Genomic DNA, 27,729 nt, shown 5'->3' with positions numbered 1-27,729 from the left:
AAATGGTGCAACTGCTACATGTAATAAATAATATTTCACCTGTTCCCTAGTAATAAAGCAGGTAACTTAAGTTAACTCAGCCTTCTAAAATAAACTCTCAAGACTGCAAGGCAGGTTTAAAAACATTTTATTTGTATATAGCTGTTTTGTTTACACATAATTGAAAATATTCCAAAATACATAGCTAAGTCATATATTTGCTTATTATAATCAAAGCCATCATGGTAAACATTAAGAATATGCAACTCTGTAAAAATAAAGAGACGAAACAAAACATATTTTTAACACAAGTGTTAGCCAGTCAAGTATTTTGCATTCATAGTATAATTTTCAACACACCAAACAATGTATAGATATAAAAGGTGTATGCTTATTTAGATTTCTGGGACAGCATTAATATTTTTCTTTCTTTTCCGAACAATGATAGTGGCTTCTCCTTTAACGCCTTTCAGTCTATCAGAGTCAAAGTCGACCAGCAGTTTCCTCAGGCCATCACGAGTGGGCTTAAAAGACAATTTAACCATCACTTCCTGACCGGGGTCAATTTTGCTACTGCAAGAGAATCAAAAACAAACTCATGTAAGAGTCAAACACAGTTTGAATGCCTTTGATTTCTTTGTTCTTTATAAAAAAGGCAATTACATACTGTGTTTTTATCTCCCTTGCTTCCGTTAGCCCCGCCCCCTCCACGGTAAACACGCCTCCTTGCAGACTAACAGGCAAGGGATTGGAGAAGGAGATGTGTGCTGTCAGTTTACGTGACACAATCGCTTTTCCAATAATCTGGAATGAAACATTAAAAATGTCGGTTAATAAAGAAAATGGTGAGGGTGTTGTTAGGAAGTTGTGCTGTATACATACGTTGATACTGAGCACTGGCATTTTCAAGGGAATGTTGACTTCTTGCAGGATGATAATGTTGTGATCAGTGGGTTGAAGGAGCGCTGTGACTCTTATCATGTGATGTTCAGACACACATGGTCCATAATTATCATACTGAAGTCGTAATACTTCTTTATGTGCTAAAAAGAGATTTAAATAATTTAATCAAGAGACCCCAAAATGTATTTGGACACTTTAGTCACATTTCAAATAGGCTCACAATTCTCAAGCTAAATATTATTAGTTTGCAGATGCCATTTTGATATCTAATGGCATGAAACATATTTTAAGTATGTACTTTTCATGTTCTTGTTCCTACCTTTTCGAGCTGGAACTCTGAGAGAAGTTGTCTTTTTCTGGCACTCTCCCCGGTTGATACTATTGTAGGTTATTCCATTTGATGTCACTGTGAGCTGGGCATCTGTGTCTTCTGCGGCAGCATTATACACCTCTATGATCACGTCAAAGTCCGTCCCGTGGATAGCTGGAGCGTGCTTGATGAAGAGCTCGAGCTGTCCAGGGCCTTCATTATTCTGATTCACTTGCCTTTCTACCTTTTTAAAAACCTCTCGCTCCTTCACTGAGCCTGTTGTGGGATTGAATGTGATTTTAACAATATGATTATACTGTATGTGATATAAAAGTTAATTTTTGCACATTACCTTCAGGATATTTGTAGTTGGCAGTAATGTCCTCTCTGAAGTCTCCATACACACTCTTGGTGCTGATGTTCTGCCCTACAATCTTGCTGTTTTGGGACACTCTGGAGCGTTCCCCATCGGGATGAACAATCCAGACGACCAGATCTGCGTTCACCTCAGAGAACACAAATGGAGCGTCATACTTTAACCCCAGCTCTCCCTCTTTGACTGCATGGACAGGACAAGGCCCACAGCAGAAGACTCCTGTGAGAACATATATGTGCTAGTTAATATTTCAATCATTGATGAATGTGCCAGGGGATGCTTTCGTGTCAATCATGCTTTATTTTTTAATAAAGCATGATTGTATGAATAAAGCTCTAATTGTATTGTAGTCTAAAACCTACCATCACTCCTTTCTTGAGGGGTGGGATCTAACACCTGCCATCCATTGTAATCTTCTGGAAGATCACCACGCTTCATCCAGCACTCAACCCAACAGTGATAATTCCTGAGAAAAAGTGGATAAAGCTCACATATGAAGCACTAGCCAGTATAAATATTTAAAAATTCTAAAAAAAAGATACAAAGATTTATTTTTTTCTAGATAGATTTTTCAAAAGGACCTAAGATATTAAGTCTTGTTCTCTAAAATTCTGCCAATGGGGTAAGAAAAATAAACTTGAATTAATTTCTACCTCTTCATTAAGTACTTTATTATAGTCTTTTCCCCCATTAGATGATATTTTGCCTGTTTTAAGCATAAACTAACTTATTTATTTTTCTTTCGGAAAACAAAATTTGATATCTTGGATCCCTTTCCTTGTCAAGCAAATTTGTATTTTTTATTTTATTTAAGTATTACCAGTCTCTTTGTATTGTTTCTCAAATACAAACTAGCCTACATATAGTTTGATTCCTTTTATAGCAATACAAGTCATGTAGTTACTTAAAAATCTGAGAAACCGGAAACTCGAGCAAAAATTCCAATTTCCTCTCCATTTCATTTTAATTCGAGATATCGAAGAGATTTCATTTTTGATGATGTTCTCAAGTTCAAGTACTAAGCTGTTATATGAAATCTAACCAGATTGTGTCTTTCCTGCCTTCAGACACACTTTCAAGCTTATCATTGAACAAGTAATCCACGGAGATGTTGGCATCTGTGTCGTGAGCAGACGAGTAGTTGGTTATACATCTGGTCGGAATGCCAAGACAGCGGAGGACTGTGGAAAGCAGCGTGTCAGACACAGGACACATTAGTGTCTTTAAATCTTCTGTGGAAACTGCACAATCATTTGTTTAGAGATTGCCATGAAGCAATGTATTCTCTCACCTGTGCAGGCCACACCTGTGAACACCCAGCACTGACCATAACGCACCATTTGTCCTCCAGCCTCACTCCAGCGCCTTAGAATGGGCACACTGCCAGTCCAACGTGTGGGTGCCACACCATCACTATATTCTCCATCCCAACGGCCAGACACAACTCCCCGGTCATCATTAGCATTTACCTGCCATACACATTACACATACTAATTTGCATAAATATAATCATTTGTATTGTGAAACGTTTTTACGCTTGTCGTCAAAACATGACAGGACTGGAGACAGTGAATGGCTTACCATGGCAGTAACGGTTCTGCTTACATAAACAGGGCTTGCTCTGTTGATGTGGTCCATCTCTGAATTCCTCAGCGCTGCTGGTGAATTGTCCAGCACTTCAAAGCAAATATCCACCACGTCTTTTTCAAACTGTTTACGAAGAGAACACCAGTCGCTATTTTCATGTCTTTTAAACAAAAGGCCAACATTGCTGGTAACTATTATGTTTAATCAATAAGTTCCCTTCATATTAATACAATATATTGTGCCCTATCTTTTATGGATTTTTTTACGGTTTGGTTTGCCCTCACTCTGTCAACAGACTGAGTGCCATTTGTGTCACATAAGTCTGACACTTACAGAGATTACCCAGCAGACAAGCCTTCTGTGGCTTTCTTGCCACCAATCTGTCACAATTCACACGCTATCTCATCGGAATTCCACCAGCATGCAACACTGCCTGTAAATCTTGTCAGCCATCTCAGGTCACAACACTTTCTCAGCGAGGTCACTGACCACAATATTTTTTAAGCAGATGCTATATGTGAATGCATGTGTATGTTACCTGTCCGAAGTTCCAGGGCATGGTGGTGATATCATCCCAGGAGCCCTGATACAAGATCCCATTTTCATTTAAAATGTACTCCTGCAGCAGTTCCTCACTGGGGAGGTACACAGAGTCCTCTATAAAAAGGATAAATAATTGTGGTTTAACATATTAAAGTAAATGACGTATGCTGTATTACATATCTATTGCATGCAAAATGAAATTTATTTTAATTTTATGAACAAAAGTAGACAAAATAATATTTAAAGGGGTGATATGACACGGCTGAAACAAATATTATGGTTTGTTTTAGATGTAATGCAATGTGTAGACACGATTTAAGGTTAAAAAAATGCTGTATTTTTCACATACCGTGCATGTTTGCATCTCCTCTTTGCCCTGCCTCTCTGAAACGCTCAGATTTTTTACAAAGCTCATCGCTCTGAAAAGCGAAGTGTGCTATGATTGGCCAGTTAACCAGTGCATAGTGATTGGTCGAATACTGCAAGCGTGTGTCGGAAATGTAACGCCTCTTACCATAATTGGAACATCAGGTTCCAAAGCAATTGCACTGACAGGTACGCCCACCTTACTTGCGTTTACATTTGGGCGGTCTTAGTCAAATCATACCACTAACTGACGTAGATTTGTGGGGGTGTGGTTACACGAGGCGTTTCAGGCAGGTCTGGGTGAGCATTCGTTTTTAGATAGAATGCATCTTTTCTTTCCGACACTTTAATTTGTGCAATTTTATGTGTCTAATACATGCATGGGCAACTTATAACACACCAAGGACACAGAAAAACACGTATTCGCGCCATATGACCCCTTTAAATTGCATTTCGTGTTCCACAGAAGTAAACTGTTGGGTTTCATTTCAAAAGCCGCTCACCTTTGCACCACGGATTGAAAAGCAGGTAGAATGTCTGAGACTCAGTTTGCTCCAGAATCTGACCATCAGCTGACAGCAGAAGCACAGTCATGCTGTACAATCCTATAGGAGCATTAGCAGGACTGTGGAGGGTCAGCATCACCTCACCCTGAGCATTACGCCGGCTGAACCACCATTTCTCATTATCCTGCTCGGAGTCGGACATCTTCAGGATCACTTCTTTATTTTTACCTGTAAGACATATATCCGCAGAAAGAAAGGGATATTTGTTCAAGTGCAGATGTTTTGTTATGTTGATGTGTTACTATTATATTCTGCTGTATATTATGTTCAATTCAATACAAAACAGTATAATATCTTATTCTGGTTAGTTTGTTAAATCGGATAGATTTTTCACCACAAGCGGTCCAGTCCAGTGTCTGGACTTTAGTATGCAAGTCTTACTCACCCAGGTGTAGTATGATATTGAGCAGTTGGTCTGGGGGTTGTGGAGTTTTCTCAGGACACTGCAGCACCACAGAGAATGGCTGACCTCTGCGCACCAGCAGACGCTCCCTGTCCATCTCCTCTGTTCGGTGAGCATGGTTATTTTCATAATACTGGAGGTCTATACCACTCAGTATAGCTGGCAATGAAAGACATGAACTAACACTTTTAGAAAAAAACGTTACATGTAAGTGTTTAATGATTTCTTTAACAACTAGCCTTTAAATCATATACTGTAGGCCTATCTAAATGCTCTGAAAACCTTTGGTCCTTTTTCCTGTGTTTAGCAAACAATTTATTTAAAATGGGCCTGAACAGTTTGACAAGGCAAGCTTTAAAGAAGGTAGAATACAACTGTTGATAATATTAAGCAAAATAAACTGTAAATGACCGTTTTTAAACACATTTTTAAAACTATTCTGTGCTCATAATAATTGCATGAGCATCAATTTATCAATGCCACTAACAATACATCTGATTTGTTTGAACCCACTCAGTGCTGCTGTTACGCTTTTATTTCTGCAAGAAAACCCAGACCTCAGAAGGTCAGATAGCCAATAACCAATGAGTGGAGGACCTGCTTCAATATTTGTTCAAACAACGCAAAGCATTTGTAACCGGCACACCCACTATAAGCAACGCTAAAACTAAACTTTAGCATCACATATTACTAAGATGTTTTGAAGCGGTTATAGCTTTTTATGGTAAAAAACACATTTGGTCCAGTGAAGGTGGTTTGGTGTGCAGATGTTTTTAGGAGAAAGCTGCAGTCAGCTGTGCTAATGGTAAAGCATAGTGCCAGCCCTTGTTGTGAACGTCTTGACTACAGAACTGCTTTATATAATATCTTTATGTAATATATGTGATTTCAAACATGCATGCACACATACATTTGATACTGAATAGCACGTCATAAAAAAGCTAAACATAGCTAAACCTTTTTCTTAAATATTTACTGTAACTTTTTATACAGTAAGATCATTTACATTTAATGACTTTTCACAATGTAATTTACAAGTATACAGTTACAAACTTAGAAACTGTCAAGACTTACCCTTATGGTTGGCCATTGGCGTATAATTCTTGCAAGTATTCAGTGATGTCTTTGTAAAATCCAGTTTTTGATGTTTTCTGTAAATTTCTGTGCTTGTCTGAGAGAACTACTTTCCAGTCCTTTTTATAGTGAGAGATAGTCCACGCCCTTGATGCCCCACACCATCTCTGTCATTTACTTTGCCCTTTTTCTGTCACTTTCCTGCTTGCTGTAAGACACACCCTGACTCACACATCCTCTCTGTGGCCTTCTTGACCTCTGACATCACACATACATACAACGTCCTCAAGCAGCAAGAGGTACAAGTGTGTACAGAGACTGATCGCTGTGTGCACAGACAAACACTGCTCAACCTCTGGCTTGGTCGATATTTCCATCATGGAAAAAGAATCATGGCTTGGGAATTTACTACAACCCGCATCATTTCTGGAACTACCTTATTGCTGGAACCAGTGCTTCTTTTCCGTAAGAGCCAGGGCCACATACAGGGGCCTTTGTTATATGGGGTATAACTCTGTAGTATTCCATAAATCCACCCCACCTCTCTTTCCTTACATTAACATTATTTTCTATTTTTAATTTCTCTCTATTTTTAGTCTTTGATTTTAATAATGGGAGAAAAGCTAAGTGAAAGGGTTTAGCATGTTTAGAGCTGTATTTCTGACTTTTTTCTATGGCTTAAACAAATGAAAGCCAGACAATAAGTTTGATTTAATTTATTTTCCCAAAATCAGCATTACATAGAAAAATTCATTCTCCATTCTTCAAAATGTCTTCTTTTGTGTTCAACAGACCAAAGAATTTTATAAAGCAAATGTTCCTACTGTGGTAGTCAATTGTGGCCAAGAACTGTTTGGTTACAAGCATTCTTCCAAATATCTCTTCATCAGAACACAGAAATTTATACAGATTTGAAACTATTTGAGAATGAGTAAATGAAGACATCGTTTTCATTTTGAGTGAACCGTTTCTTTAAATGACAACTTAAAAGGATTGAATCAATTTACTGTTTAGCCTATTTTACAAATAAATCTAAAAAAAACTTTCTTTCAGGATTTTTAGTTTAAAAACACAAGATTAATGTCACTATTACGTTTTTATCTTTAGTTGAAGTAAATATCAGATATCTGATGTATAAGTCAGAGGTCAAATGATCAATGGGAGGGAACTGAAAGAAACAGCTAAAACCTCTGACATAATTTTGTGAGAAATTTCTGCACTGTTTGCAAAGATAATTAAATTCCATCAAGCTCCCTCACTGATGTTATGACAGCAATAATTTTTAACAACTGAGAATCACATAGATCATTACAATTCCCTTTCCCAAAATAAAGTCATGTGTCTGCTATTGTCTGGAGTGGGAAAAGAAAAGAACAATGACCTCTCTAGCTACCAACTCATCTGTGGATTCTCACCATTCTGTTACATTATACAGTGGTGCTTGACCAGACAGACATACAGAATGGTCTCTGTTTTTCTGATATGGTCTGAAGGAACACCCTACCACACCTACAGATGTTTGTGACACTAAGCTGAGTAATACTGGAACAGACTGGTTCTGAGAAAATATGCAATAGATTCTCTTCTGCAAAGCAAGCACAAAAATGTTGGAAAGGAATCCTGCTCTCTCATTGACTGTTTAGCTGTCTTTTATTAGAAGGACAACATTGGGTTCGGCTCTTTCCAAACTGTATTAATGTAGACATGTCTTAAATGTTTGCTACACCCTTAAAAAATACGGCTTACTCATTTTTAAGCATTTATTAATGCTTAGTATTTGCGGCCTTATTAATGATTTAATTTTGAATAGTTTTTATGTTTGTCATGTATGTCGATTATTAGGCTAATTATTTTATTTGTCCCACATTACATTGATTCTATCAATGAAATTTTGTTAAACAGATCTGCAGCAGTATGCATTCTAGCAACAACAAATAAACAAATCCGGCTACATAAAGTAAATGCAAAAAATATTTACAGAAAAACTAGTGTTATTGTTATTATTATTTAGTATTTTCTAAAGTAATTATTAATTATGTTACGCTAAACACGTTTCATTATTATGATTTAAAGCATAATACAACGTCTCATGTAAGTTAATTATTATGAAGGTTCCGTATTTATCCAGAGTATATGATGATTCGGTGAAATCGAATGGACGCAATGTGTCAGGATGGCCGAGCGGTGGCGCTCAAGCTCGCAGTCTCCTTTGGAGGCGTGCGTTCGAATCCCACTTCTGACAACACTTTTCAAGTTGGAAGCTAGACTGGCACATTCTCAGTTAAAGCGAAAGCATGTATGCCTTACAGATAACATTCAAGCAAAAAAAAATACTTTTACACAATATGTCACATCCGACTGTGGCACTGAACACATTCTGCCATTAAATGCTTGTTATAAAAATACATATAGGCCTAGGCTAACATGAAATATTCATAACATGAGTATCGGCAAAAAGTTTAGGTGATTTTAACAAGAGGAAGGGTAGTGGTTCCCATTATTACAGCCCACTTACAAATGTTTTTATTACACCAAGTAGATGTATTTGCCACATAGGTTTATGGATGTTAACAGAGGGAGGGTGACAAAGTGTGTGTGGGAGGGAGGGAGAGAGAGACAGAGCGCAGAGAGAGAGAGAGAGAGAGAGAGAGAGAGAGAGAGGTTTACCTGAGGCTGAGTTGCTGGTCACCTGGATTACCTGGTTTAGCGTGTTTACGTGCTCAACCTTTTTTTTGTTGAGGTGACTGACTTTTACACTTCAAAGAAATGGCAGATTTTCCTGGTAAGGTAAACACTCAGACAAGCCCAGCTGAAACTCAAAGAAGACTCGAAATCCCATCTAACGTTGATGTGAACTTCATCAAGAGCATTCCTGGCATCTTGCTTCTGCTTCAGATTGTAAGTTGATGAAAACATAATATTCTCATTTCTACTTTCCATACAATTTTATTTTATTACCTATGTGGATGTTTTGTAGTCTTTTATCCTGTTAAACCTTTATGTTCACCTTTCATTGTTTTATCAACTTCTCTTTTGACAACAGAATATGTAGATAGAACTGAAGTCCATGTGTGCCTGTGGTATAATGTCAGTATTCATGTAAAAAGTAGTTAAGCTCTGGCTGACTGATACGAAGAGCTGTTGTTTGATAAAACAAACCAGGCCGCGTACAACTCAAGATATTATGCCAATGTGAGCTTTGTAACAAAACACGGCACTGCATGCTTGCACAGGGTTTGTCTAGGGGTGGATTTAGAGTTTGTATTGTGCTGCTTGGTATTTCTTCATTGAGTAAACACAAGTGCAGATAATGCACAAGTCTACAAAGTTCAGCTGTACTTATTAACATGTTCTATATAAACATCACAAACATGAAGAAAAAAAAAAACAGAACTAGAATATGACAATGAGGAAATAATTAGCTGTAAGGTTTATTGAAACTTTAACCTAAAAGGTTCCTATAATTATTTATATAATTAAGTATATCTTACAGTATGCTTGATTTGAAATAGGTGTGTTTGTCAGGTATATTGTGTCAGTCACGCAGAGTGAAATAAGAGACCTTTATAAGATAAATAATTGATTATGAACCTTTTATAATTATTGTACAAATGAATGCCATTGGTACCTTTTGATTCTAGAAAATGATATCTTCTTTAATGGATCTCCTCATTAACTCTATCTAAACATTCGTGAGGACAAACAATACTTATGCTAAAAATAGCAGTCATTGTTGACAGTGATACAAAATACATGTTTATATGTATGCTTTCACTTCCTTGTGTGCCAGAAGCATTATGCATTTTGCAGATACTTTTATCTAAAGTGATATTAAAGGTTGCATATTATGTTGCATTGGTCCATGCATGCCCTAGGAACCAAACCCAGGATGCTGCCATTGCTACAACTGACCATATAGACAATTAGGTTTCTATGCAAGCATCGATATCTTCCAGATGAATATAGACCTCATATGTTATTTTTGATTAGATGTGCTATAACTCTGTATTGACATTGTATTGTTTATTAATGTTGACCATGCGGCCATCTCCAACTTTTCTTAGTTTTTTGGATTACTGACATGGGCACTGATTGCCAGTACTCAGTACACCTGGTTTCCTGCCTATGGCTGGGTGATGTTTGTCAGCGTGACGCTGTGGCTTCTAAGCATCGTCTTGTTTGTTATTCTATTACTGGGTTTGGATAAGAAGCTGCCCCCAATGCCCTGGCCTTTGGTGGTGAGACACTTTCTCCCTACATTTCACTATCCAAAATAATGTTTTAAAATCCTGGTAACGTTTTAATATTTTCATTCCTTTTCTTCCAACTTTGTAGCTCTTGGTGTTCTACGCGGCTGCAACTGTTCTGTACTTAAGTGCCTTTTTAACTGATGCGATATCAGTGCCGAACCCTAATTATTTTCAACACGGTCATCTAGCAGCTTCTGCAGTAAGTCAGAAAAATCTTGAACACACTACACACATGCACATGATTTTACAGAGTACTTTCGAGGTGTGACCTACTGTGCATTTCAAAGACTTATCTGATAACAGCATGGTGTCACTCTGCTTACACAAGTCAGGTGATTCAAAAGTTAGCAACGCCCAAGGCCTAAAGCAGAGCAGCAAATGTTAAAGAAATGTTGATTAAACATACTTGTTGTAACCAATGCCATGTCAAAGCATTTCAAACACAATACATATATGAAGCTACCCAGTTTTAAGGAGGTGGTTACTGTCAAAGAGTATATAAAAGCAGTAAGGATTAAAGTGAAAGTTAACCCAAAGAAGAAAATTCTCTCATCATTTACTCACCCTCTTGTCACTTCAAACCTGTATGACTTTCTTTCTTTGGCTGAACAAAAAAGAAGATATTTTGATAAATGTTGTTAACCAGTGTTCTGTCGAATTGTCCTATGTCAGATTTCCCTACCGCAGCACAAACATTTATATAATCCAAACAACATCGACAAAATAAACACAGAATGAGTTTACATCATAAAAACCCTTTCAGATTATCCTATCAGTATAAATAAACACGTAGGTTTAATTTACAGCGCAAAATACCCATCAAATTGTCCTACCAGTATTAAATAAATATGTAGAATGATTTAACAATGAAAATCAGATTGTTGTAACAGTATAAAATAAACAGGTAGTATGATTTTACAGCACAAAAAAATGACACAACATTTATGTGCGCATGCCTGGCAGGACAATCTGATGGGTAGGATGAAATTTTAGGACACCGACACTTATTCACTTGCATTGGTTTTGTGTCCATACAATAGAAGTGAATGGGTGTTGCCGCTGTTCAGATACCAACTTTCTTCTTTTGTGTTCTGCGGAAGAAAAAAGTCATACAGGATTGAAATGACAAGAAGGTGAGTAATGGACGACAAAACATTTTTGGGTTAACTATCACTTTAAGAGGAAGGTTGTGGAGAAGTAAGGCTTTAAACAACATGGGTCAGAGTCCAAAGTAAATTGTTCTGAAGCACATGACAGACCTTTAATGGAATATAGTAATCGCAGTTCTTACCTCCTCTGCATGTAAAGGTTTACAGCTTAAGTTCCATATAAAAAGTCTTTAACCTTCATACCCGCTAAATAATTACTCGTTATCCAACTTGTTATCCAAACCATTATGTGCTCTTAAAACCAATAGCTGAAACAAGCGTTTTTAACCAAAATGGTATATAACATTCACTGAGAAATCAACTGGCATTAAAAACACAACCTGTCCATTGTTAAACTCCACATTATACTAACCCATTGAATGAATAATCATCATCATTATAACAACTGGTGTATATATTTTTTGTCTTGCAGTTTTTTGCCATCTTGGTGACCCTATTATATGCAGCTAGCAGCTTCTTTGCCTATTTGGGCTGGAGGGGGGATGGACAAAACGCAGCTGGGACCACAGTTCCTGTGTAGACGTCCTCTAGTGAACGCACTGTCATTGTGGATCTACACATTCCCTGCGTGAGGACATCTCAAGAAGGACATTATTTGGTGTCACTGAAAAACCTCTTCAGTAATGTCAGTGTGAGGACACACTGCTATACTGAAACTAGTGACATTACTTGTGTGAACTATGTCCAGCGCAATCGCTACAGTAGATGGTTTGTGACATGGACATTGTGTGTACAAAAACACAACCCTCACCCATAGCACATACTATATATGCAAAAAGTCATGAGCAAATATGTATTTAAGTGATAAATATCTTTCCTAAAGGTACAGTAAGCTATTTCTGAGAAACGCTGTTGATATTCGAAATCGACACCCAAACAAACACATCTCTGTCTTTATTGTGATGCCCTCAAAATAACAAATGCTTGCTCGCTCTCTCTCTTCTCCCAACAACAACATTTCTCAGAAATGGCTTGCTTCATTTTTAATCGTTTGAAGCCATTATGACCATTTTTTATCAAATGTAATTAAAGAACAATCGCATTTATTTTTTTCATATACACACTCATCTCTATACATGTCTATATATACACAAAATAAACAAATATACAGTTCCACAACATCTAAGTAAGAGTTCTAAGTAAAGAGAGAAGAGTTAAAGGACTGAAACTTGTACTGTAAACATCAGCAAACTAAGTTCTATTTGGAAGAGTTTGAAGCGAGTCATTTTTTCTTATTTTCAAGATGTAGATTTGGGAGTCATCTTAAACATAACAGCCAGAAGAAACATTACATTAAAAAAGTATGAGAAAACTGAATGAAATCATTTGTATTGTTTCTAAATATTGTAAAATGCCCACTATCCATGATCTTCCAGGTAATGTCTGACAACGTATACCAATTGTTACAAATAATTTGTTTAACATCTGTGAATGACTAAAAGGAGGCTTCTGAAATTATAATGATCAGACATGTTATATAATACTTTTTTAATGAAATTATACGTATAAAAGCCCTTTTTACTGATAAAGTGAAATGGATTATATTTGGTAAAACTTAGGCATTAAAAGGATGTAAGAATATTAAAGGGTTCTTAACAAAAAAGTGAAAGCTATGAGCATACTTCATCTAAGAGCAGCTCACAGACTTTTTTTTAAATAGATTTTTACTATTTGCAGCCTTCTACACTGGCCAAACAACTATCATGTTTTGCTGCACAGTAGGCCAACAAGATATGATGAACTTAGAGACCAAGGAGATCACGAGAATACTGTCAGAGAAATTATATCAGCCAAGAAATTAGTTTACCTGATTGTTTAAACATTAACCTAAAATACACATGGATTCTCTTCGGACAAAGTGAACATATTCATCTGAGATTTGTCAAAAAGGAATTTACAATAACCATTTATCTTTTTAAAAGAGGGGTAATCATCGGTGTTGACTAATCCAGTTTATTTACATGAGATGCCTGTTTCATTGGTTCAGCTGGATTGTGAGGCCATGTTGGAGGTCAAAGATGCAGAAGAAACAGAATTGAATGACTTTACCACCAGTCCAGCACTAAGGTCCAATCCTCGACCCTCCTTTTCCTATAAAAAGACGATGGGACAAATAAGTTACTAAACTTTTTTATCGCTTTTATAGTTTATAGATACTGTTCACTGTTGTAAGAAAGAAATTCCTTAGGTTTCTCGTAATAGAAGTTACATTTAGGTTTAAGGTTGTGTTGCAGCCAAAAAACAACAATACATCAACTATATTAATAATCCTATATTTTGTAGTATAAAGAAATAAACAGATTTGTACTTACTGCTCTGTAATCAATGAACATCTCTTTAAAGGCAATAAAGTCAGTAAAAGTCAGCAGGATGTCAAGTATATCACCTGAGACTTCATCTTTGTGCTGTCTAAGTAAAAAAAGAAAGAGAAATTATAAATTAATAGAAATGAGTGGGAAATTATTGCTGTTTTTATTGGATTATAGCTCTATTCAAATCCTTCCCATAGTAGCCTACCTGTGTTGCTCCTAAACTAGATCTCCATCTAGTGGTACATTATGTGTATAACATAAAAAAACTATTTCTTAAACCCGTGCAACAGTGTTAAACTCCAGCCCCGTTTCAAGACACCTGCTTGTAATCTTAAGGTAGTGCTGAAGCCCTTGAGCCTTGTTCAGATGTGTTTAATGAGGGGTGGAGCAAAACTCTGCTGGAGGATGGCTCCCCAGAACGATTTAGCTCACCTTATACTGACTAGATTGGGGATCTATTTATAAACAGTTTGGAACTGCTGTCTAGTCTCATGAAACATTAACATGACAACAGTCACATTATTTATGCAACATACTTAAGTGAAACTGTGAAAGCATCCATGGTGAAACCAGGAATTCGCTCTATCAGCTGCTGTTCTAAGTGCTTTTCTAAGGTCTCGATCTGAAAAGCAGAGTTTCATAAATGAGAGTTAAGCATTTTCATTTCAACAGGTGACATAAACATATGGCAAAAAACTCAAAGTACTACGCACATATTCGTTAAAAATAGGTGTATAGCTGAGCTTGTTTTCCTCAGAGTCATCAAACTCAGGGTAATATTTCTCCATGAAAGACTGCTGAAGGTGTTGGAATTCATCCTCTGTAAAGAAAAGCGCATGTGTCAGTTTGACAACAGGCATAATTATTTGGTTACATACACTTGTGAAAGCATGTCCAGATCATATTTTACCAACAAACAAACAAAAAAGAGGAAAAGAATATGAACTAATAGTTTTCATAAAGAAAAGGAGAAGAGTGTTGTGACAATTACACACCCTCATGTTATTATACAAAATACATTAGTTTCAACGTTTGATAGAATACTAGCAGGGGATAGTAATTACATAATTTTAGCAAAATACAAAATGAATACCCATTATAATATCCTCGATGTTCCCAATTATCATGTCAAATTCTGCATCAGCATCTGATGATCTAGGGAAACAAAATGTAGTATGCATACATATGCTAAAATTACACACATGTTGACTCGTCCTTAAAAAAGGTTTCCACTAACTTTGAAATACCAAAGTCCTCTTCCTCCACATTCTGCATCTCAACTATGTTCTCGTTGCCAACCAGCAGATCTATGGGATTTCAGAGTTTGGATAAGCAAAGATATGTTAAATACCTTTTGATGCAATTGACAGAGCAATACAGTTAACCTGCGAACGTACACTACAAATAGGTTAACGATCATCATGAAATGATTTCAATAAGCTGGTTGTTCAGGTGCATGGCTGGCGCGTTTCAGCTTTATCTTGAACGCCATGACGGTAGGGAACAAACGGCTTCTTTGTTGACCGTAAAATACAATTCCTTCGTGATGTGTTAACATTTCTGTATTTATTACAAAATAATTCTGTACCTTGCTCTCGAGCATCCATCATAAATCGCCCAAACGTTCTTGCTGCCACGGCAACGGGAGAACGCGTACTTACTTAAAATGTGTCCGGTAGAAACAATATTACGTGCCTTTAGTTCCGCCTTTTTTAACAACAGGACAGCGCAACACCGGTTAGAAGGAATTTCCGGGGCTGTGGATTTTGCTGTTCAGCTTGTCTCGTCTATTAAATGAGCTTTTAGTAAGTCAGACGGTAAGTGTTTGAAGTTAACAGAATGAAATACTTTGAAAAATCATAGGCTTACCTTACGAAAAACAGTTTAGGTCCATCTTGATTTTAATTTTGATACTGACCTGCTTTTATCATAGATATGCAGAAAAACGTGCTTTTTATCATAGACAACAAAGCTTTATTGCCATGGTTTGTAGCATTCACAAGAATACCAAAGTTTATATCGTAGTTGTTAATGTATTAAAACAGATCATAGGTGACGTAAAAAAAGAAATATATTGAATGGAGAGGAAAATAAGTGACACGGTAGAGATAAATAAGAAAAATAGGAAATTAATAAAATCTAAAACTGTGAATTTAATTTGAGATTTTAATCTATGTGGTATAATGTTACCTAATGTATTACCTATAGATACTATGTCGTATATATGACCCTATTTCGATACTTGAGCAATGGACATCTGAGCAACAATTTATTATTAAAACTTAACTATAAATGTCTGTACACTGTGAACTCACATACGTATGGCTCTTGGCTAACCCTCAATTTTGAAGAAACTTTATTTAAAATACGTCTTATTTTCTACCACGTACATTACGTCATTGAGCGTCGGCCCGTGACGCTGCGTCTCTTTGTTGGCCCAGCGGCAGCGTCGCTCCTCTGTTGTTGTTTTCTCTGCCACTGTGAAAACTGAAATGCTAGCAAGCTAAAGAAGTATTTTCAATTCGTTTGGCTTTATCTCTTAAAAGACAGCCCTCAAACTAATCTCGCTTGGCGTGTCACAACATTAAACGCAACCCAGCCATGGACTCGGACGAGGGTTACAATTACGAATACGACGATGACGAGGAATGCAGCGAAGACAGTGGCGATGAGGAGCCCGCTGACGACACCCTGGAGCTCGGGGATGTGGAGCTTGTCGATCCCGTGGTGGCCGGTGGAGAGCGAGACGATTGCGGGGAGACGGGAGGCAGCGGGCCCGGACAGGATGAGGAAGACTACCGCTTTGAAGTTCTCACCGCCGAGCAGATCCTGCAGCATATGGTGGAGTGTATCAGGGAGGTCAACGAGGTGATCCAGGTAAGTGTTTTCGGGTCATGCGTTAGACTCAGATCGTCCTGGATTAACCGATATTATAAGAGGGCGTTTTTAAATCGTTCTGTGTAACTTCGCTTTCGCTGGCAACACTAGAGAAGGTAAAATTGGGTCAGAAACCTTAGCTGTTCGTTTGAAGGTAACGGAAATTAAAAATGAGAATTGTAACGTCATTAGGGTAAATATATCTTTATGTTCAACGTGATGGTGCATGTTTGCGTCAGCCAGGTCTATCCCTGTCCTTCAGAGTGAACCAAAGACTTGGTTAACACATCCGGTAATAGAATAAGATGCTTAAACAGCTTTCAGTTCACCTGCATATTGGTGAAAAATATCCCCAACTTCATTAACACGACAAATGGCTGCACGTTTGCATCTTACAACAGCACTGATGAAGTAAAATATGATTGTTGAAAATCTTAAACACTTTTGTTGGTGGTCATACTAGCTGACCACTAGCAGACCTTGGAACACATCAACGACAACATTGGGATGTCATCACGTTTCATGTCTTTAGGGATGGATGGTGAAAGTTTTATGGGTTAAGTCGCAAAGTGTCATTCATGTTTGATGAAATACCACAAAAATGGTCATCAAAGTAAATTTAGCTGTGAAGATACTTGTGTTCTGCTGCAGTGGTATCAGGAGATATTACTCCTCTTCCAGTAGTTTGTTTGTTCTCACCAGCATTTATATGCTGGTTTGTAATGAACTAGGTATTGACAAGGCTATTTTCAGCTAATATCACTGTTGTCCTCAAAGAAATTAACATTAATTAAATTACATAACATAACATAAATATGTCATCATTTATTCACCCTCATGGTATTCCAAACCTGTATATGACTGTTTGTTCTGTGAAACAGATATGTCTCAATGGTTTTGTATTCATACAATGGAAGTCAATGGGGAGCCAATGTTGAACGTCAGTCATACAAGTTTGAAATGACATGAGTAAACATGATGATATGAGACATGAGTAAATGATGAAAAAAAACTTTTTTGGGTGCATTATCCCTTTAACTACTCAGTAATCTGCTTGTTCAGTGTAGTCAACAGTTGCCCTTTATTGTGTTTACATGTAGGTACTGTAATAATGTGCAAAATAACATATACATTTTAAAATGAAATCAGCACTGTGTTCAATTCATACAGCTAACATTGTATTATATTATATTCTTACAAGACAGTGCCCCCTGGGTTTTTGCCCCGGGTCAGTGTTGCACCTAGAAATCGGTTTCTACATACAGTAGTTAAGGTAATTGACATTGTCAAATAACTATTCGTTTGGACTACCTGTCGACACGCACCTTGACATGTTGGTCCAGATAACCTTCTTGATAAGAGTATTGCAGATCAAGCTTAGTCTCATTGACAGGGCGAGGGGAAACTCTGTTGTGTAAATACAGTTGTAAATCATGGCTTTTCTTTCCAGAAACTCGAAATGTTTTTTTTTAAACCCTAAAGGTATTTTTTAATGTGTTAGTTAGACATGATGTATTCATGATCTAAACAGAGGTGGTATAAATTAATACTTGGAGTGTGTGTTTTGGTTTTGATGAATGGTAGACAGAAGTATTACTAAGTCAATATAAAATGTATTTGGTTGATGTCAACGTCATAGTACTATAGTATGCACATTACTGTCTGATATGTCATATGAAAGAAACAAATGGGTTACGTAATAATACTTTAAAAATGATTAGATGACAATGTTGAGCTTGTTGGATTTTGTATTTGTGGTCTTGCTTTTTCTGTGTATTAAACTGCATGCACATGTCTCTCGTTGCAGAATCCTGCTACAATCACTAGAATATTACTTAGTCATTTCAATTGGGATAAAGAAAAGCTGATGGAAAGGTAATTGTTCACTGCTGTGTTTTTCCGCTCAGCATACACAACTTTTGAGGAAACTAACATGCATCTCTTCGCAGGTATTTTGATGGTAACCTGGACAAGCTGTTTTCAGAGTGTCACGTTATAAATCCCAGCAAGAAGTCTCGGACACGCCTCATGAACACAAGATCGTCCGCACAGGACATGCCGTGTCAGATCTGCTATCTCAACTATCCTAACTCGGTCAGTACCTCCCAGCAGAATCGCTTTCATAGCCTCTGATTAATCCTTTCCACTGCAGCCGTGCCAATAACTTACAGACGGCCCCCAAAGATGCCTGCCGCAAGTTCCCAGAATTGAAACGTCCGTCGTTCACTCGACTCTGTGCAACACCCCTAATCAGTGCAGCAAACGTTGCGGCAAATTCCATCTGGGCCTGCTTAAAAGAATCTCATTTTGTGGAAAGATTTCAGTGGGTGTTGTGAATCTTTTAGCAATGCAAACAGTTTTTTGCAACAAGAATGTTGTTGCATTGTTGGAGATGTGTGGTGGTTTTCAGTATTATTTTGACATCTACGTTTTGTTAGACGCTCATCGCCGTGCAAAACTGTGCCTCAGCCGGCAGGAAGGATTTCTAATGAGCCGCTTTCCAAACTAATCTCTTCACTGGATTACTCAAACTACATATACAAAGCAGCAGAGCAGAGGAACCAAAGTGTCTTTGTGGATTTGCGGGGAACCTTGAGAAACGTAGCATGCATGATTCTTGCATGGTTGTGATCTGCTTTGTCATGAGGGACGGCGGTCGTCTGAAAAGAAAGCTCTGGATTAAGCAGCGGCCGGGATTTGGAAACTGTTCTGTTTATGGCTTTGAAACGTGCCTTTTTAACTGTAGCGGCATCCAGTGGTAGTTCATGTGTCACCTCCATGTGTGCTTGAGAAAAGCACAGCATGTTTTTTGAGGTTCACTTGAGGTCGCACAATGCAGATATCTGGCAACGTTCGACTCGCATTTATTTAACGTTGACTTGAAAGCCTTAATCAAATTGTGGCCGTATGAAATCCGATTGTTTTTTTTATTTAATTGCATTTTATGTCAGGTTCTCATTTACAGGTGTTCATTTATAAATCTGACCAGTACTGAGTTCCCATGAGAGATTCCCTTTTGCAACATGCTGTTAAATTGCATGTGTAACAGTGTATTGCTTACATCAGGCCTACCACAAATATTAAACTGGTTTGTCCTTTACCTGTTGTCTGTCGCCCCGAGACAGTGAATCAGACCTATATTACCCTCAGGGGCCAAAAGCAGGACAATGGGATACTTTGTAGGTGGAACAGATAAATGGCTGACTAATCTGTCACCTGTTTAGAACTGCTTTGTAAGATTTTTATCTCAGCCAAAACAACAGTCTTGTTGGCTATATCGATCTGTTTTAGAGAACAAGGCCTATTGTGTTTCAGGGGCACAAAAAGCGCCTGTTAGCTATTTATTTAGGATTTGATTTTGAGCACTGTTATAAGGTTACCACGAGCACCCCGCCTTAAAGTGATAGTTTACTTTAGTTGTTCCAAACCTGTATACATTTCTTTGTTTGGTTGAACACGGAGAAAGATATTTGGACGATATTGATATTGACTACCATAGTAGGAAAAATGACAATGGTAGTCAAAAGTGCCACAGAATTGTTTGCTGTCCTACATTCTTCAAAATATCTTCTTTTGTTTTCAACAGAACAAAAAATTATTAAGCAAATTTTCCTACTATGGTAGTCAAAGGGGTCCAAGAACTGTTTGGTTATAAGCATTCTTCCAAATATCTTTGTGTTTATCAGAACAAAAAATGTAAACACTAAACAGAACAACTCGAAGGTGAGTAAATGATGACATAATTTTTTTTAAAACGGCATTCTACAAATTCTAGGGTATTTCGCAACATGCCGTTTTTTGTAACAAGCATGTACACTAATGTTTGAATTTTCTCCTTTTGTTATGTGTAACTTTCCTCATGTACATTTGGATTTGATGATTATTTTTTGCAGTACTTTACCGGTCTGGAATGTGGGCACAAGTTCTGCATGCAGTGCTGGGGCGATTACTTGACCACCAAAATCATAGAGGAAGGAATGGGACAGGTACGTTTTAAAACTACTAGTCCACCAAATGCCTTCAGACCACGTCTGTCTCTTTGTCTAGAGTTTCATGTTGTGCAACACAAAGCTTTCTAGAAACGTCCTGTGTGTTTGATTATTTATTTAACCTGCTGAGTTTGCAGATTTTATTTGCATGCAGCTCGTATGACAGCGTTAATAGTCTGTCAGTGGAGCCTGACAGTCTCTGCGAAGCACATTGGCTGCTGTAAATCCAGCAGTTATTTAGATTTATCTGTTCTCGCTTGGTGTTTCTCTGTCCTGTGGTAACACAAGCTTGTTTGTTTCTATTCTAGACCATTTCCTGTCCTGCTCATAGCTGTGATATTCTGGTGGATGACAACACAGTCATGTGAGTGTTTGAGAAACAAATCATTGCTCTTAATGGCATGTGACTATGCATTATATTAATGAACTTTACATTTTATTTCCTCTGGGATTAAAATAAACGTCACGTCAACGTCATCAGATGTGATAACACATTTCAAATCGGCAGGAAAATCTGGCAACAATTACATCAAGTTTGGTTTGTTTTGCTTAAATCATACTAAGGTGTATTTTGCAACATGGCCCCCATGAGATGGCATTACAAAGCGAGGGTGGGCAAGGCCAAGGATATTATTCAATCAATATAACTTGGATTGTGTTCAGCTAAAGAAAGAAAGTCATGCATCTGCGGTGGCATCAGGGCGAATCAGTTAGAAGAGTTTTTATATTTCTGTAAAGTATTCCTTCAATTTTTCAGAGTAGGTTGTCTCATCCTGGCCAAATCACAACTGCTTGCTGAGATATCTGAAAGTGTCATTGGATTGTTTTTTCTAAGCTTATGTTAAAGCACTATGGCTATGGCTGAGTTGAGCTGATAGAGTTCACTTTGAGTCAGACTTAGCCAGAAATTTTGTCACCCTGCCTCGCAGGTGTGAGTCACAACACTTCCTGTTCATTGGATCTGATTATTCTGGATCCGCACAGCTGTGTTAACCTACATATTACTTTCGTGCTACTTTCATGATGCCGTGTCTGATCTTTTTGTTCGCACTTGTTGTTAAATGTGTTATAAATATAGGCCGTTTCTCAATTCCAAGAACGCAAAGAACGGACTTGTGTTCTCGTGGAGACCGGTCTTGCGAGGCAGCCTCGGAAGAACGAACTTGGATGGACGCGCCACAGTGACTTCTGGGACTTCAAGCGGGTTCCGTAGGTGCGCAAGGCTGCATTCGATGCATCCTTGATATCGAGAACACATCCGGGTACTTTCATGCGTTCTCTGTTCTTGTGTTCTTGAGTACTGGAACGGACTTTGACGGCTATTGATGACGTAGAGCAAGAACACAAGACCGCTAAAGAACGCATATTGAGAAACGGCCATAGTGTTTGGAAGCATGTCTGCTTTGTCAGTAATGTAAATGTTTCTGATTTTTTTCGCAGGCGACTGATTACAGAATCAAAAGTGAAGTTGAAGTACCAGCATTTAATAACCAATAGTTTTGTAGAGGTAGGATTTCATTCCATCTGGGATATATTTTCCTTTTTCTACCTGAGAATAAGATGTGGGATAAGTTGTTACAGTTATTTATGCTTCTTCGTTCTGATCTTTCCTCTTCAGTGCAACCGACTGTTAAAATGGTGTCCGGCACCTGACTGTCATCACGTTGTCAAAGTTCAGTACCCAGATGCCAAACCTGTACGATGCAAGTGTGGTCGGCAGTTCTGGTAAGAGACTGAACAAGACATTGTGGACGCAAAAGAAGATATTTTGAAGAATGTTGGTAACGAAACAATGGCTTGTCTATACAACAGAAGTGAATGGGTCCTGTCGTTGTTCGGTTACCAACATTCTTTAAAATATCTTCTTTTGTGTTCTGCAGAAGAAAGAAAGTCACAACGGGTTTGAAATGACGAGAGGGTGAATAAATGATGACAGAAGTCTTAACTATTACACTTTTTTTTTTTATGGTATCCAAGGATGTCTTAGGTCAGAAGTACTTGCCAGTTTCTTAAATCAAATATAGGTCATAAAATTGGAATGGTGGGAAATGTTCTTTAGAAGTGTTAAGACAAGTAATTCTTGTGTTATGTGAGTGGGAAGAGAATTCTAATGTTCTCTCATTCATTTACAGCTTCAACTGTGGAGAAAATTGGCATGATCCAGTCAAGTGTAAGGTGTGTTCTGCAGTGCACACACTGAATCTTTCTGATGTTTAGCTAGAATTGCAAAAAGGGGGTTATAAGTGTTTAAACATAAGGTTGTGTGTGAAGAAAAGAATGCGAGCAGACTGCCACCTCTCCTTCTCTGAGCATTAAGAGACTCTTCAGAGACTTGCCTTGTTATTGTGGGGGCAGTCTTGGCAAAAACAAAGGAAGCTTCAATTCCCTTGTGCTTGTCATATGGGGATTACAATCATCTTTTATTGAGAGAACATTTAAGCCTTTAAAAACATTGACACATAATCTTCCTATTTTATATTTTGCTTTTAAATAATGTTATGGGGCATTAATCCATCACTTTGTTAGCTTAACAGTAAATAAACTCATGTATGTCCATTGGCCTTCTTTCATCTCTTCTTATCCAGTGGCTAAGGAAATGGATTAAGAAATGTGACGATGACAGCGAGACGTCAAACTGGATTGCGGCAAATACGAAGGTCAGTGGTTAGGCTTTGATGTAGATCTTTCCCTGTCTCATCTGACCCATAACTGAGACCTTTCTGTTATATGACAGGAATGTCCGAAATGCCACGTCACCATAGAGAAAGATGGCGGCTGCAACCACATGGTCTGCCGGAACCAAAACTGCAAAGCAGAGTTCTGCTGGGTTTGCCTGGGGCCATGGGAGCCGCATGGGTCTGCTTGGTAGGTTTAGTGTATTTCTGTGTTTATGTATTTGTGTTTTGGACAAAACATACTCGAATATGTAACTACATTTCTAAATGATAAACCGTATTATAGATGCCATATGATTTCGGAACTCTTCTCCTGCAGACCACATTGCTTCATTTCTTAAGTACACATCCTTGATCCGCTGTTTCTACCTAAACCCGAGAGCTCTTAGACTAGTTGTTCCCTCCTCTTTGTTCCATGCAGTCCTCCATGATCTTATATTTAACCATCACATACAAAAACCACAGAGAGTGACTCATTCAGCTGGGGATTACTGACATTCAGACATAATATGGCAGTAATGGGTTTTTTCCCAGTGTGCCATCTGAGCGCCACTGTTTCACAGCCTGTTTGAAAACCACTTTTGCTGAATTACAGAACATTTGTTTTTGATGACTAAGATATTATCTGCAAATTAAACTAATGCAGATCTGTTTTTACTCAAAGGTACAATTGTAATCGTTACAATGAGGACGATGCCAAGGCAGCCAGGGATGCTCAAGAGGTAAATGTTGCAACTTAAACGCATGCAAATAATAGGCACAGTTGCCGCACATGGTATTTACAGTAAATTAGCCTATAGTAGGGTTTACATCAACAGTGTCTTCATGTCTTTGCATACATGCATGTCGGGCAGCGTTCCAGGGCGGCCTTGCAGAGGTACCTGTTTTATTGCAACCGCTACATGAACCACATGCAGAGCTTGCGCTTTGAGCACAAGCTGTACGCCCAAGTCAAGCAGAAGATGGAGGAGATGCAGCAGCACAACATGTCGTGGATCGAGGTGCAGTTCCTGAAAAAGGCCGTGGATGTGCTTTGCCAGTGTCGATCGACGCTCATGTTCACCTACGTCTTCGCGTTCTACCTCAAGAAGAACAACCAGTCCATTATTTTCGAGGTAAGATATTGTGAGTAAATGCTGATTAACACGATTGCATTGGGAAAACCTACAGCTTTGCATGTTTGTGCCCAGAATAACCAGGCGGATTTGGAGAATGCCACAGAGGTGCTGTCTGGATACCTGGAGCGTGACATCTCCCAGGATTCTCTGCAGGACATTAAGCAGAAAGTACAAGATAAATACAGGCAAGTGTACAAGGAGTTTGATTTTAATGTCATTTACATTTGTGCATATGACTTTTTATCACCATTTGGATCAAACCCATGGCCTTGGCATCGCTAGCACCCGCTATGCTCTACCAATCGATGGATTATTCTGTGTATTTTTCAGACTTTGTGTGAGATTGTCTGATAATAAGCCCCCTTGTAATATTGCTGTATGCAGATACTGTGAGAGCAGACGGAGAGTGCTGCTGCAACACGTACATGAAGGCTATGACAAAGACCTGTGGGAGTACATCGAAGATTGAGGCTACATCTCCACATCACAGACTCTCTGAGAGAAACTCCACCCTCTAGAATGAAAACAGAGCAGCACAGATCTCCGCTGCCTCCTCCCTGGCAAACCGCCCTGCATTGCATAATTTTTCCAGAGTTTTGTTTCATGCGAAGCATAAGAGTAAATTATATTTAAATAAAAAAGTTAGAATATAAAAAATATTAAATGTTCAACAGTATTGTTAGCAGCGCCAAGCGCGATGCTGAGAAACCCAACAAAAGGCGAAATATCTTCCATTTGCTTGCATTGTAAAATCTCCTTAGAAATCTTTCCCTTCCTTATCAGTTTGTGGATGTTCTGTTTGACTTTATTTTATACAATCTTTATTTGTGGGTGTTGAAAATGGACATTATTTTCAAAACGGCTTTAATCTTTCTGACCATGCTGAATGCTGAATGTTGATGGGTTGGTCAGAAAGAGGCGACTTTTTTTTATCAAGAACGTTAGTGGAATAGAACGCGCAAAAAAGTCAAATTCGGTATTTTTCAATTTGTATATAATGCATATGCATGAAAGTTAAAGAATAAGAGTGTGGCATGTGCATCATTTTTAAAAGATATTTATCTTTACAGATATTCAAAAAAAAATGTATATTTGCTGTGTAGATTGAGTGTCTCCCTATCTGGGATCATGCCTCTAAAGAGGGTTTGGACTTGACATAAATCATGAGTCCGTGTCTCTCCCTCCACTCCTCCCTCTTGCTCCACAGGGGCCGAGCAGGGTTAGATTCTGCCAAATCGAGCAGAAGTGCCAAGTTGGTGCGTTCTGCTGACTACAAGCTGAATTCTCTGAACGTTGTTGGAGCTTCTGGCTTTATGGTCGGAGGAAATGGGGATGGTGTAATTTTCGCTGCTTTTTCCAAGGTTTAAACAGGACAGTGGTTTTTCTCTGCTCTGCATCGTTTGCTGTTATTGTCCTCTTAGGTAGATTTAGTATCGTAAGATGATTTTAAGAGGTATATGAATAATTTCTGAGAGCCAAACTGAGTGACATTCACTCATATTATCTTTTATATTTTTTCTTTGTCTCTCTGAAGTTCATTCTAATTTGACCCAGCTTTTTCTCCGGAAGCCTAACATGCACAGATAAAATTGTACTCAGGCTTGTCCAACTGCTTTTCTTGACAGCTGTTGTCAAGTGTTCTGATTGAGCCATTGACAAACAGGGTTAGGCTTTTTCCACCATACCAAATTTTGCACACCGCATAACTAGTAGTCGGAAGCCACTGTTTTCTCTGCTATTTCAAGTGAGACTGTACATTGCTTTCATTCGTTTTGTGTAAAGTAACCATGCATTTGCACCTGCAGTAGTTTCCAAAGGGCCGTTTGAGTCACGATATGGTTTGCAGGGGAAAATGGTGTAACCTTTGTACTGTGATGTCAGATTTGTGTTCATTCATGCAAAATTGTACAAATTGTGTGTGGATACACCGTGACCATCATTGAAGCACGGAGTCCCTGTCTTAAGGGATAGAGGGGTGGGGTTTCGGGATAGACACAGGTGGGACATGCATACAGTGTCATTGCAGAGCAAGTTGGAGTAGTAGGACAACACCAAAGTGTCAGTGTCAAACTGATGACGTTTTTTCACTTTCAAGGCCAAGTGGCTGGAAGTACAATTTTTGTTTTTGTTCTAATGTGCTTCATGAAAATAAATGTCAGAAATGCATTCTCTTTTTGAGAATACTGTCACTAAAGTAAATGTTTTCTTGTGTTTGCGACATTCTCTTTTTGAGAATACTGTCACTAAAGTAAATGTTTTCTTGTGTTTGCTGATTAATTTTTCTTTTACATTGTGTACTGGGAATGATCGCAGTGTTTTAATGTAGTTTTTGTGGTGCATTGGCTGAGTGCTGAGATAGTCTTCCAGGCTTCCATGCATAAATTTGACTAGTAAAAGTAGAGGTTTCATAAAAGCATAATTGGGGGGATGGGGTGGTCCTTTATCTTCCATTTGAATGCACATTTTTGTTTTAAGGGACGTAAAACCATTGAATGCAGCTTTTGTGTGTGGAACTGTCTACTTCAGCCGAGTTTGCATCTCAGCTATGCTCCTTTGACCATGTTTGATAACTAATTTAACATTCACAGTAACAAAAAGCAGCTATTCTCATTTTGTTGAGACATCCAAAAACTTTTAATACTTTTCTACATGTATCCTTTCTTTATGCTATTAAATTTTTGATTTCTTATATACATAGTGTACAAATGTGTAAGAAATTAGTTGTTGGTTTTGAAGAAAACAATGATTAAAGTGCAAAATGTTGCAAACGTTTCATTAGTTTGAATTTTCCCCTGTGGTTTATTGCTTATTTAAAGGAACAGTTCACCCAAAAATGATGTCATCATTTACCTGTATAAATGTCCTTGTTCTGATTAACACAAAAGATGTTTGTAAGAATGTCAGAAACCAAATAGATCTCATCAGACATATGAGATGCATTTGGAAAGTCCGATTCCGTTTAGAAATTGTAGAATTAAATGCCCACAAGAGGGAGGCAAATCTTAATGGATGCTATGCTGTTCTGTTTCTCTGTACATCTTCAACTTCATTCATGAAAAAATACTGTAGTAATACTTGGGTTATATTCCTTGTCATTTATGTAGCAATTTTATTATAATATTTCAGCATAATGCATATTCTACATTTAAATGTAATATTTCAAATTTGGTGGATACAAAAAAATGTACTATTGCAGTAGACATCAACTTTAGCTTTTTTCATGACCTACATA

The 27,729-nt window shown here is 37.9% G+C and overlaps 4 protein-coding genes across 6 annotated transcripts; 2 read left to right on the top strand and 2 right to left on the bottom strand.

Annotated features, from left to right (window-relative positions):
- Positions 1 to 294: 294 nt before the first annotated feature.
- On the bottom strand, positions 295 to 6,583 carry tgm2l (transglutaminase 2, like). The gene is made up of 13 exons (XM_057348372.1): positions 6,108 to 6,583; positions 5,016 to 5,192; positions 4,568 to 4,798; positions 3,694 to 3,812; positions 3,150 to 3,278; positions 2,860 to 3,037; positions 2,611 to 2,749; positions 1,931 to 2,034; positions 1,545 to 1,787; positions 1,202 to 1,468; positions 862 to 1,022; positions 647 to 783; positions 295 to 552 (listed from the first exon to the last, which is right to left on the bottom strand). Exons 1-13 carry the CDS (start codon positions 6,121 to 6,123, stop codon positions 375 to 377), a joined length of 2,079 nt encoding a protein of 692 aa, XP_057204355.1. The 5' UTR covers positions 6,124 to 6,583; the 3' UTR covers positions 295 to 374.
- Positions 6,584 to 8,753: 2,170 nt separating this feature from the next.
- On the top strand, positions 8,754 to 12,848 carry pllp (plasmolipin). The gene is made up of 4 exons (XM_057347897.1): positions 8,754 to 9,005; positions 10,172 to 10,345; positions 10,443 to 10,556; positions 11,939 to 12,848. The coding sequence occupies exons 1-4, from the start codon at positions 8,874 to 8,876 to the stop codon at positions 12,044 to 12,046; spliced, it is 528 nt and encodes a 175-aa protein (XP_057203880.1). The 5' UTR covers positions 8,754 to 8,873; the 3' UTR covers positions 12,047 to 12,848.
- Positions 12,849 to 12,964: 116 nt separating this feature from the next.
- On the bottom strand, positions 12,965 to 15,547 carry arl2bp (ADP-ribosylation factor-like 2 binding protein). Its single transcript, XM_057347895.1, has 7 exons — positions 15,427 to 15,547; positions 15,076 to 15,145; positions 14,932 to 14,993; positions 14,552 to 14,658; positions 14,375 to 14,460; positions 13,839 to 13,935; positions 12,965 to 13,617 (listed from the first exon to the last, which is right to left on the bottom strand). Exons 1-7 carry the CDS (start codon positions 15,446 to 15,448, stop codon positions 13,510 to 13,512), a joined length of 552 nt encoding a protein of 183 aa, XP_057203878.1. The 5' UTR covers positions 15,449 to 15,547; the 3' UTR covers positions 12,965 to 13,509.
- arih1 (ariadne ubiquitin-conjugating enzyme E2 binding protein homolog 1 (Drosophila)) lies at positions 15,546 to 26,696 on the top strand. 3 transcript variants are annotated; one of them, XM_057347892.1, is made up of 16 exons: positions 15,546 to 15,655; positions 16,385 to 16,715; positions 18,523 to 18,590; positions 18,665 to 18,809; positions 20,609 to 20,701; positions 21,013 to 21,068; positions 21,783 to 21,917; positions 22,145 to 22,211; positions 22,323 to 22,429; positions 22,837 to 22,879; positions 23,290 to 23,361; positions 23,439 to 23,569; positions 24,044 to 24,101; positions 24,234 to 24,494; positions 24,570 to 24,682; positions 24,882 to 26,696. In XM_057347892.1, the coding sequence occupies exons 2-16, from the start codon at positions 16,440 to 16,442 to the stop codon at positions 24,964 to 24,966; spliced, it is 1,710 nt and encodes a 569-aa protein (XP_057203875.1). In that variant the 5' UTR covers positions 15,546 to 15,655; positions 16,385 to 16,439; the 3' UTR covers positions 24,967 to 26,696. The 3 variants fall into 3 exon arrangements, with proteins under 3 accessions (XP_057203875.1, XP_057203876.1, XP_057203877.1); XM_057347893.1 differs by having other exon boundaries at positions 15,571 to 15,655; positions 16,389 to 16,715; XM_057347894.1 differs by lacking the exons at positions 15,546 to 15,655; positions 21,783 to 21,917 and having other exon boundaries at positions 15,692 to 16,715.
- The last annotated feature ends 1,033 nt before the right edge of the window (positions 26,697 to 27,729 follow it).

The sequence above is a fragment of the Triplophysa rosa genome, linkage group LG12, assembly GCF_024868665.1.
Source record: "Triplophysa rosa linkage group LG12, Trosa_1v2, whole genome shotgun sequence".
NCBI classification, from domain to species: Eukaryota; Metazoa; Chordata; class Actinopteri; order Cypriniformes; family Nemacheilidae; genus Triplophysa; species Triplophysa rosa.
This window is presented reverse-complemented; position numbering and strand designations above follow the sequence as displayed.

Coding starts and splice junctions, on each gene's coding strand:
- tgm2l (XM_057348372.1), bottom strand. Junction 4,799..5,015: donor CAATATCATACTACACCTGG/GTGAGTAAGACT, acceptor TATGTCTTACAG/GTAAAAATAAAGAAGTGATC. Junction 3,813..4,567: donor TTTCAATCCGTGGTGCAAAG/GTGAGCGGCTTT, acceptor TCCTTTTTATAG/AGGACTCTGTGTACCTCCCC.
- pllp (XM_057347897.1), top strand. CDS start 8,874: ATGGCAGATTTTCCTGGTAAGGTAAACACTCAGACAAGCCCAGCTGAA. Junction 9,006..10,171: donor TCTTGCTTCTGCTTCAGATT/GTAAGTTGATGA, acceptor AACTTTTCTTAG/TTTTTTGGATTACTGACATG. Junction 10,346..10,442: donor CAATGCCCTGGCCTTTGGTG/GTGAGACACTTT, acceptor CCAACTTTGTAG/CTCTTGGTGTTCTACGCGGC.
- arl2bp (XM_057347895.1), bottom strand. CDS start 15,448: ATGATGGATGCTCGAGAGCAAG. Junction 15,146..15,426: donor GATGGATGCTCGAGAGCAAG/GTACAGAATTAT, acceptor GAAATCCCATAG/ATCTGCTGGTTGGCAACGAG. Junction 14,659..14,931: donor CATCGAGGATATTATAATGG/GTATTCATTTTG, acceptor TTTTCTTTACAG/AGGATGAATTCCAACACCTT.
- arih1 (XM_057347892.1), top strand. CDS start 16,440: ATGGACTCGGACGAGGGTTACAATTACGAATACGACGATGACGAGGAA. Junction 21,069..21,782: donor GTGGATGACAACACAGTCAT/GTGAGTGTTTGA, acceptor TTATAAATATAG/GCCGTTTCTCAATTCCAAGA. Junction 22,880..23,289: donor ATGATCCAGTCAAGTGTAAG/GTGTGTTCTGCA, acceptor CTTCTTATCCAG/TGGCTAAGGAAATGGATTAA.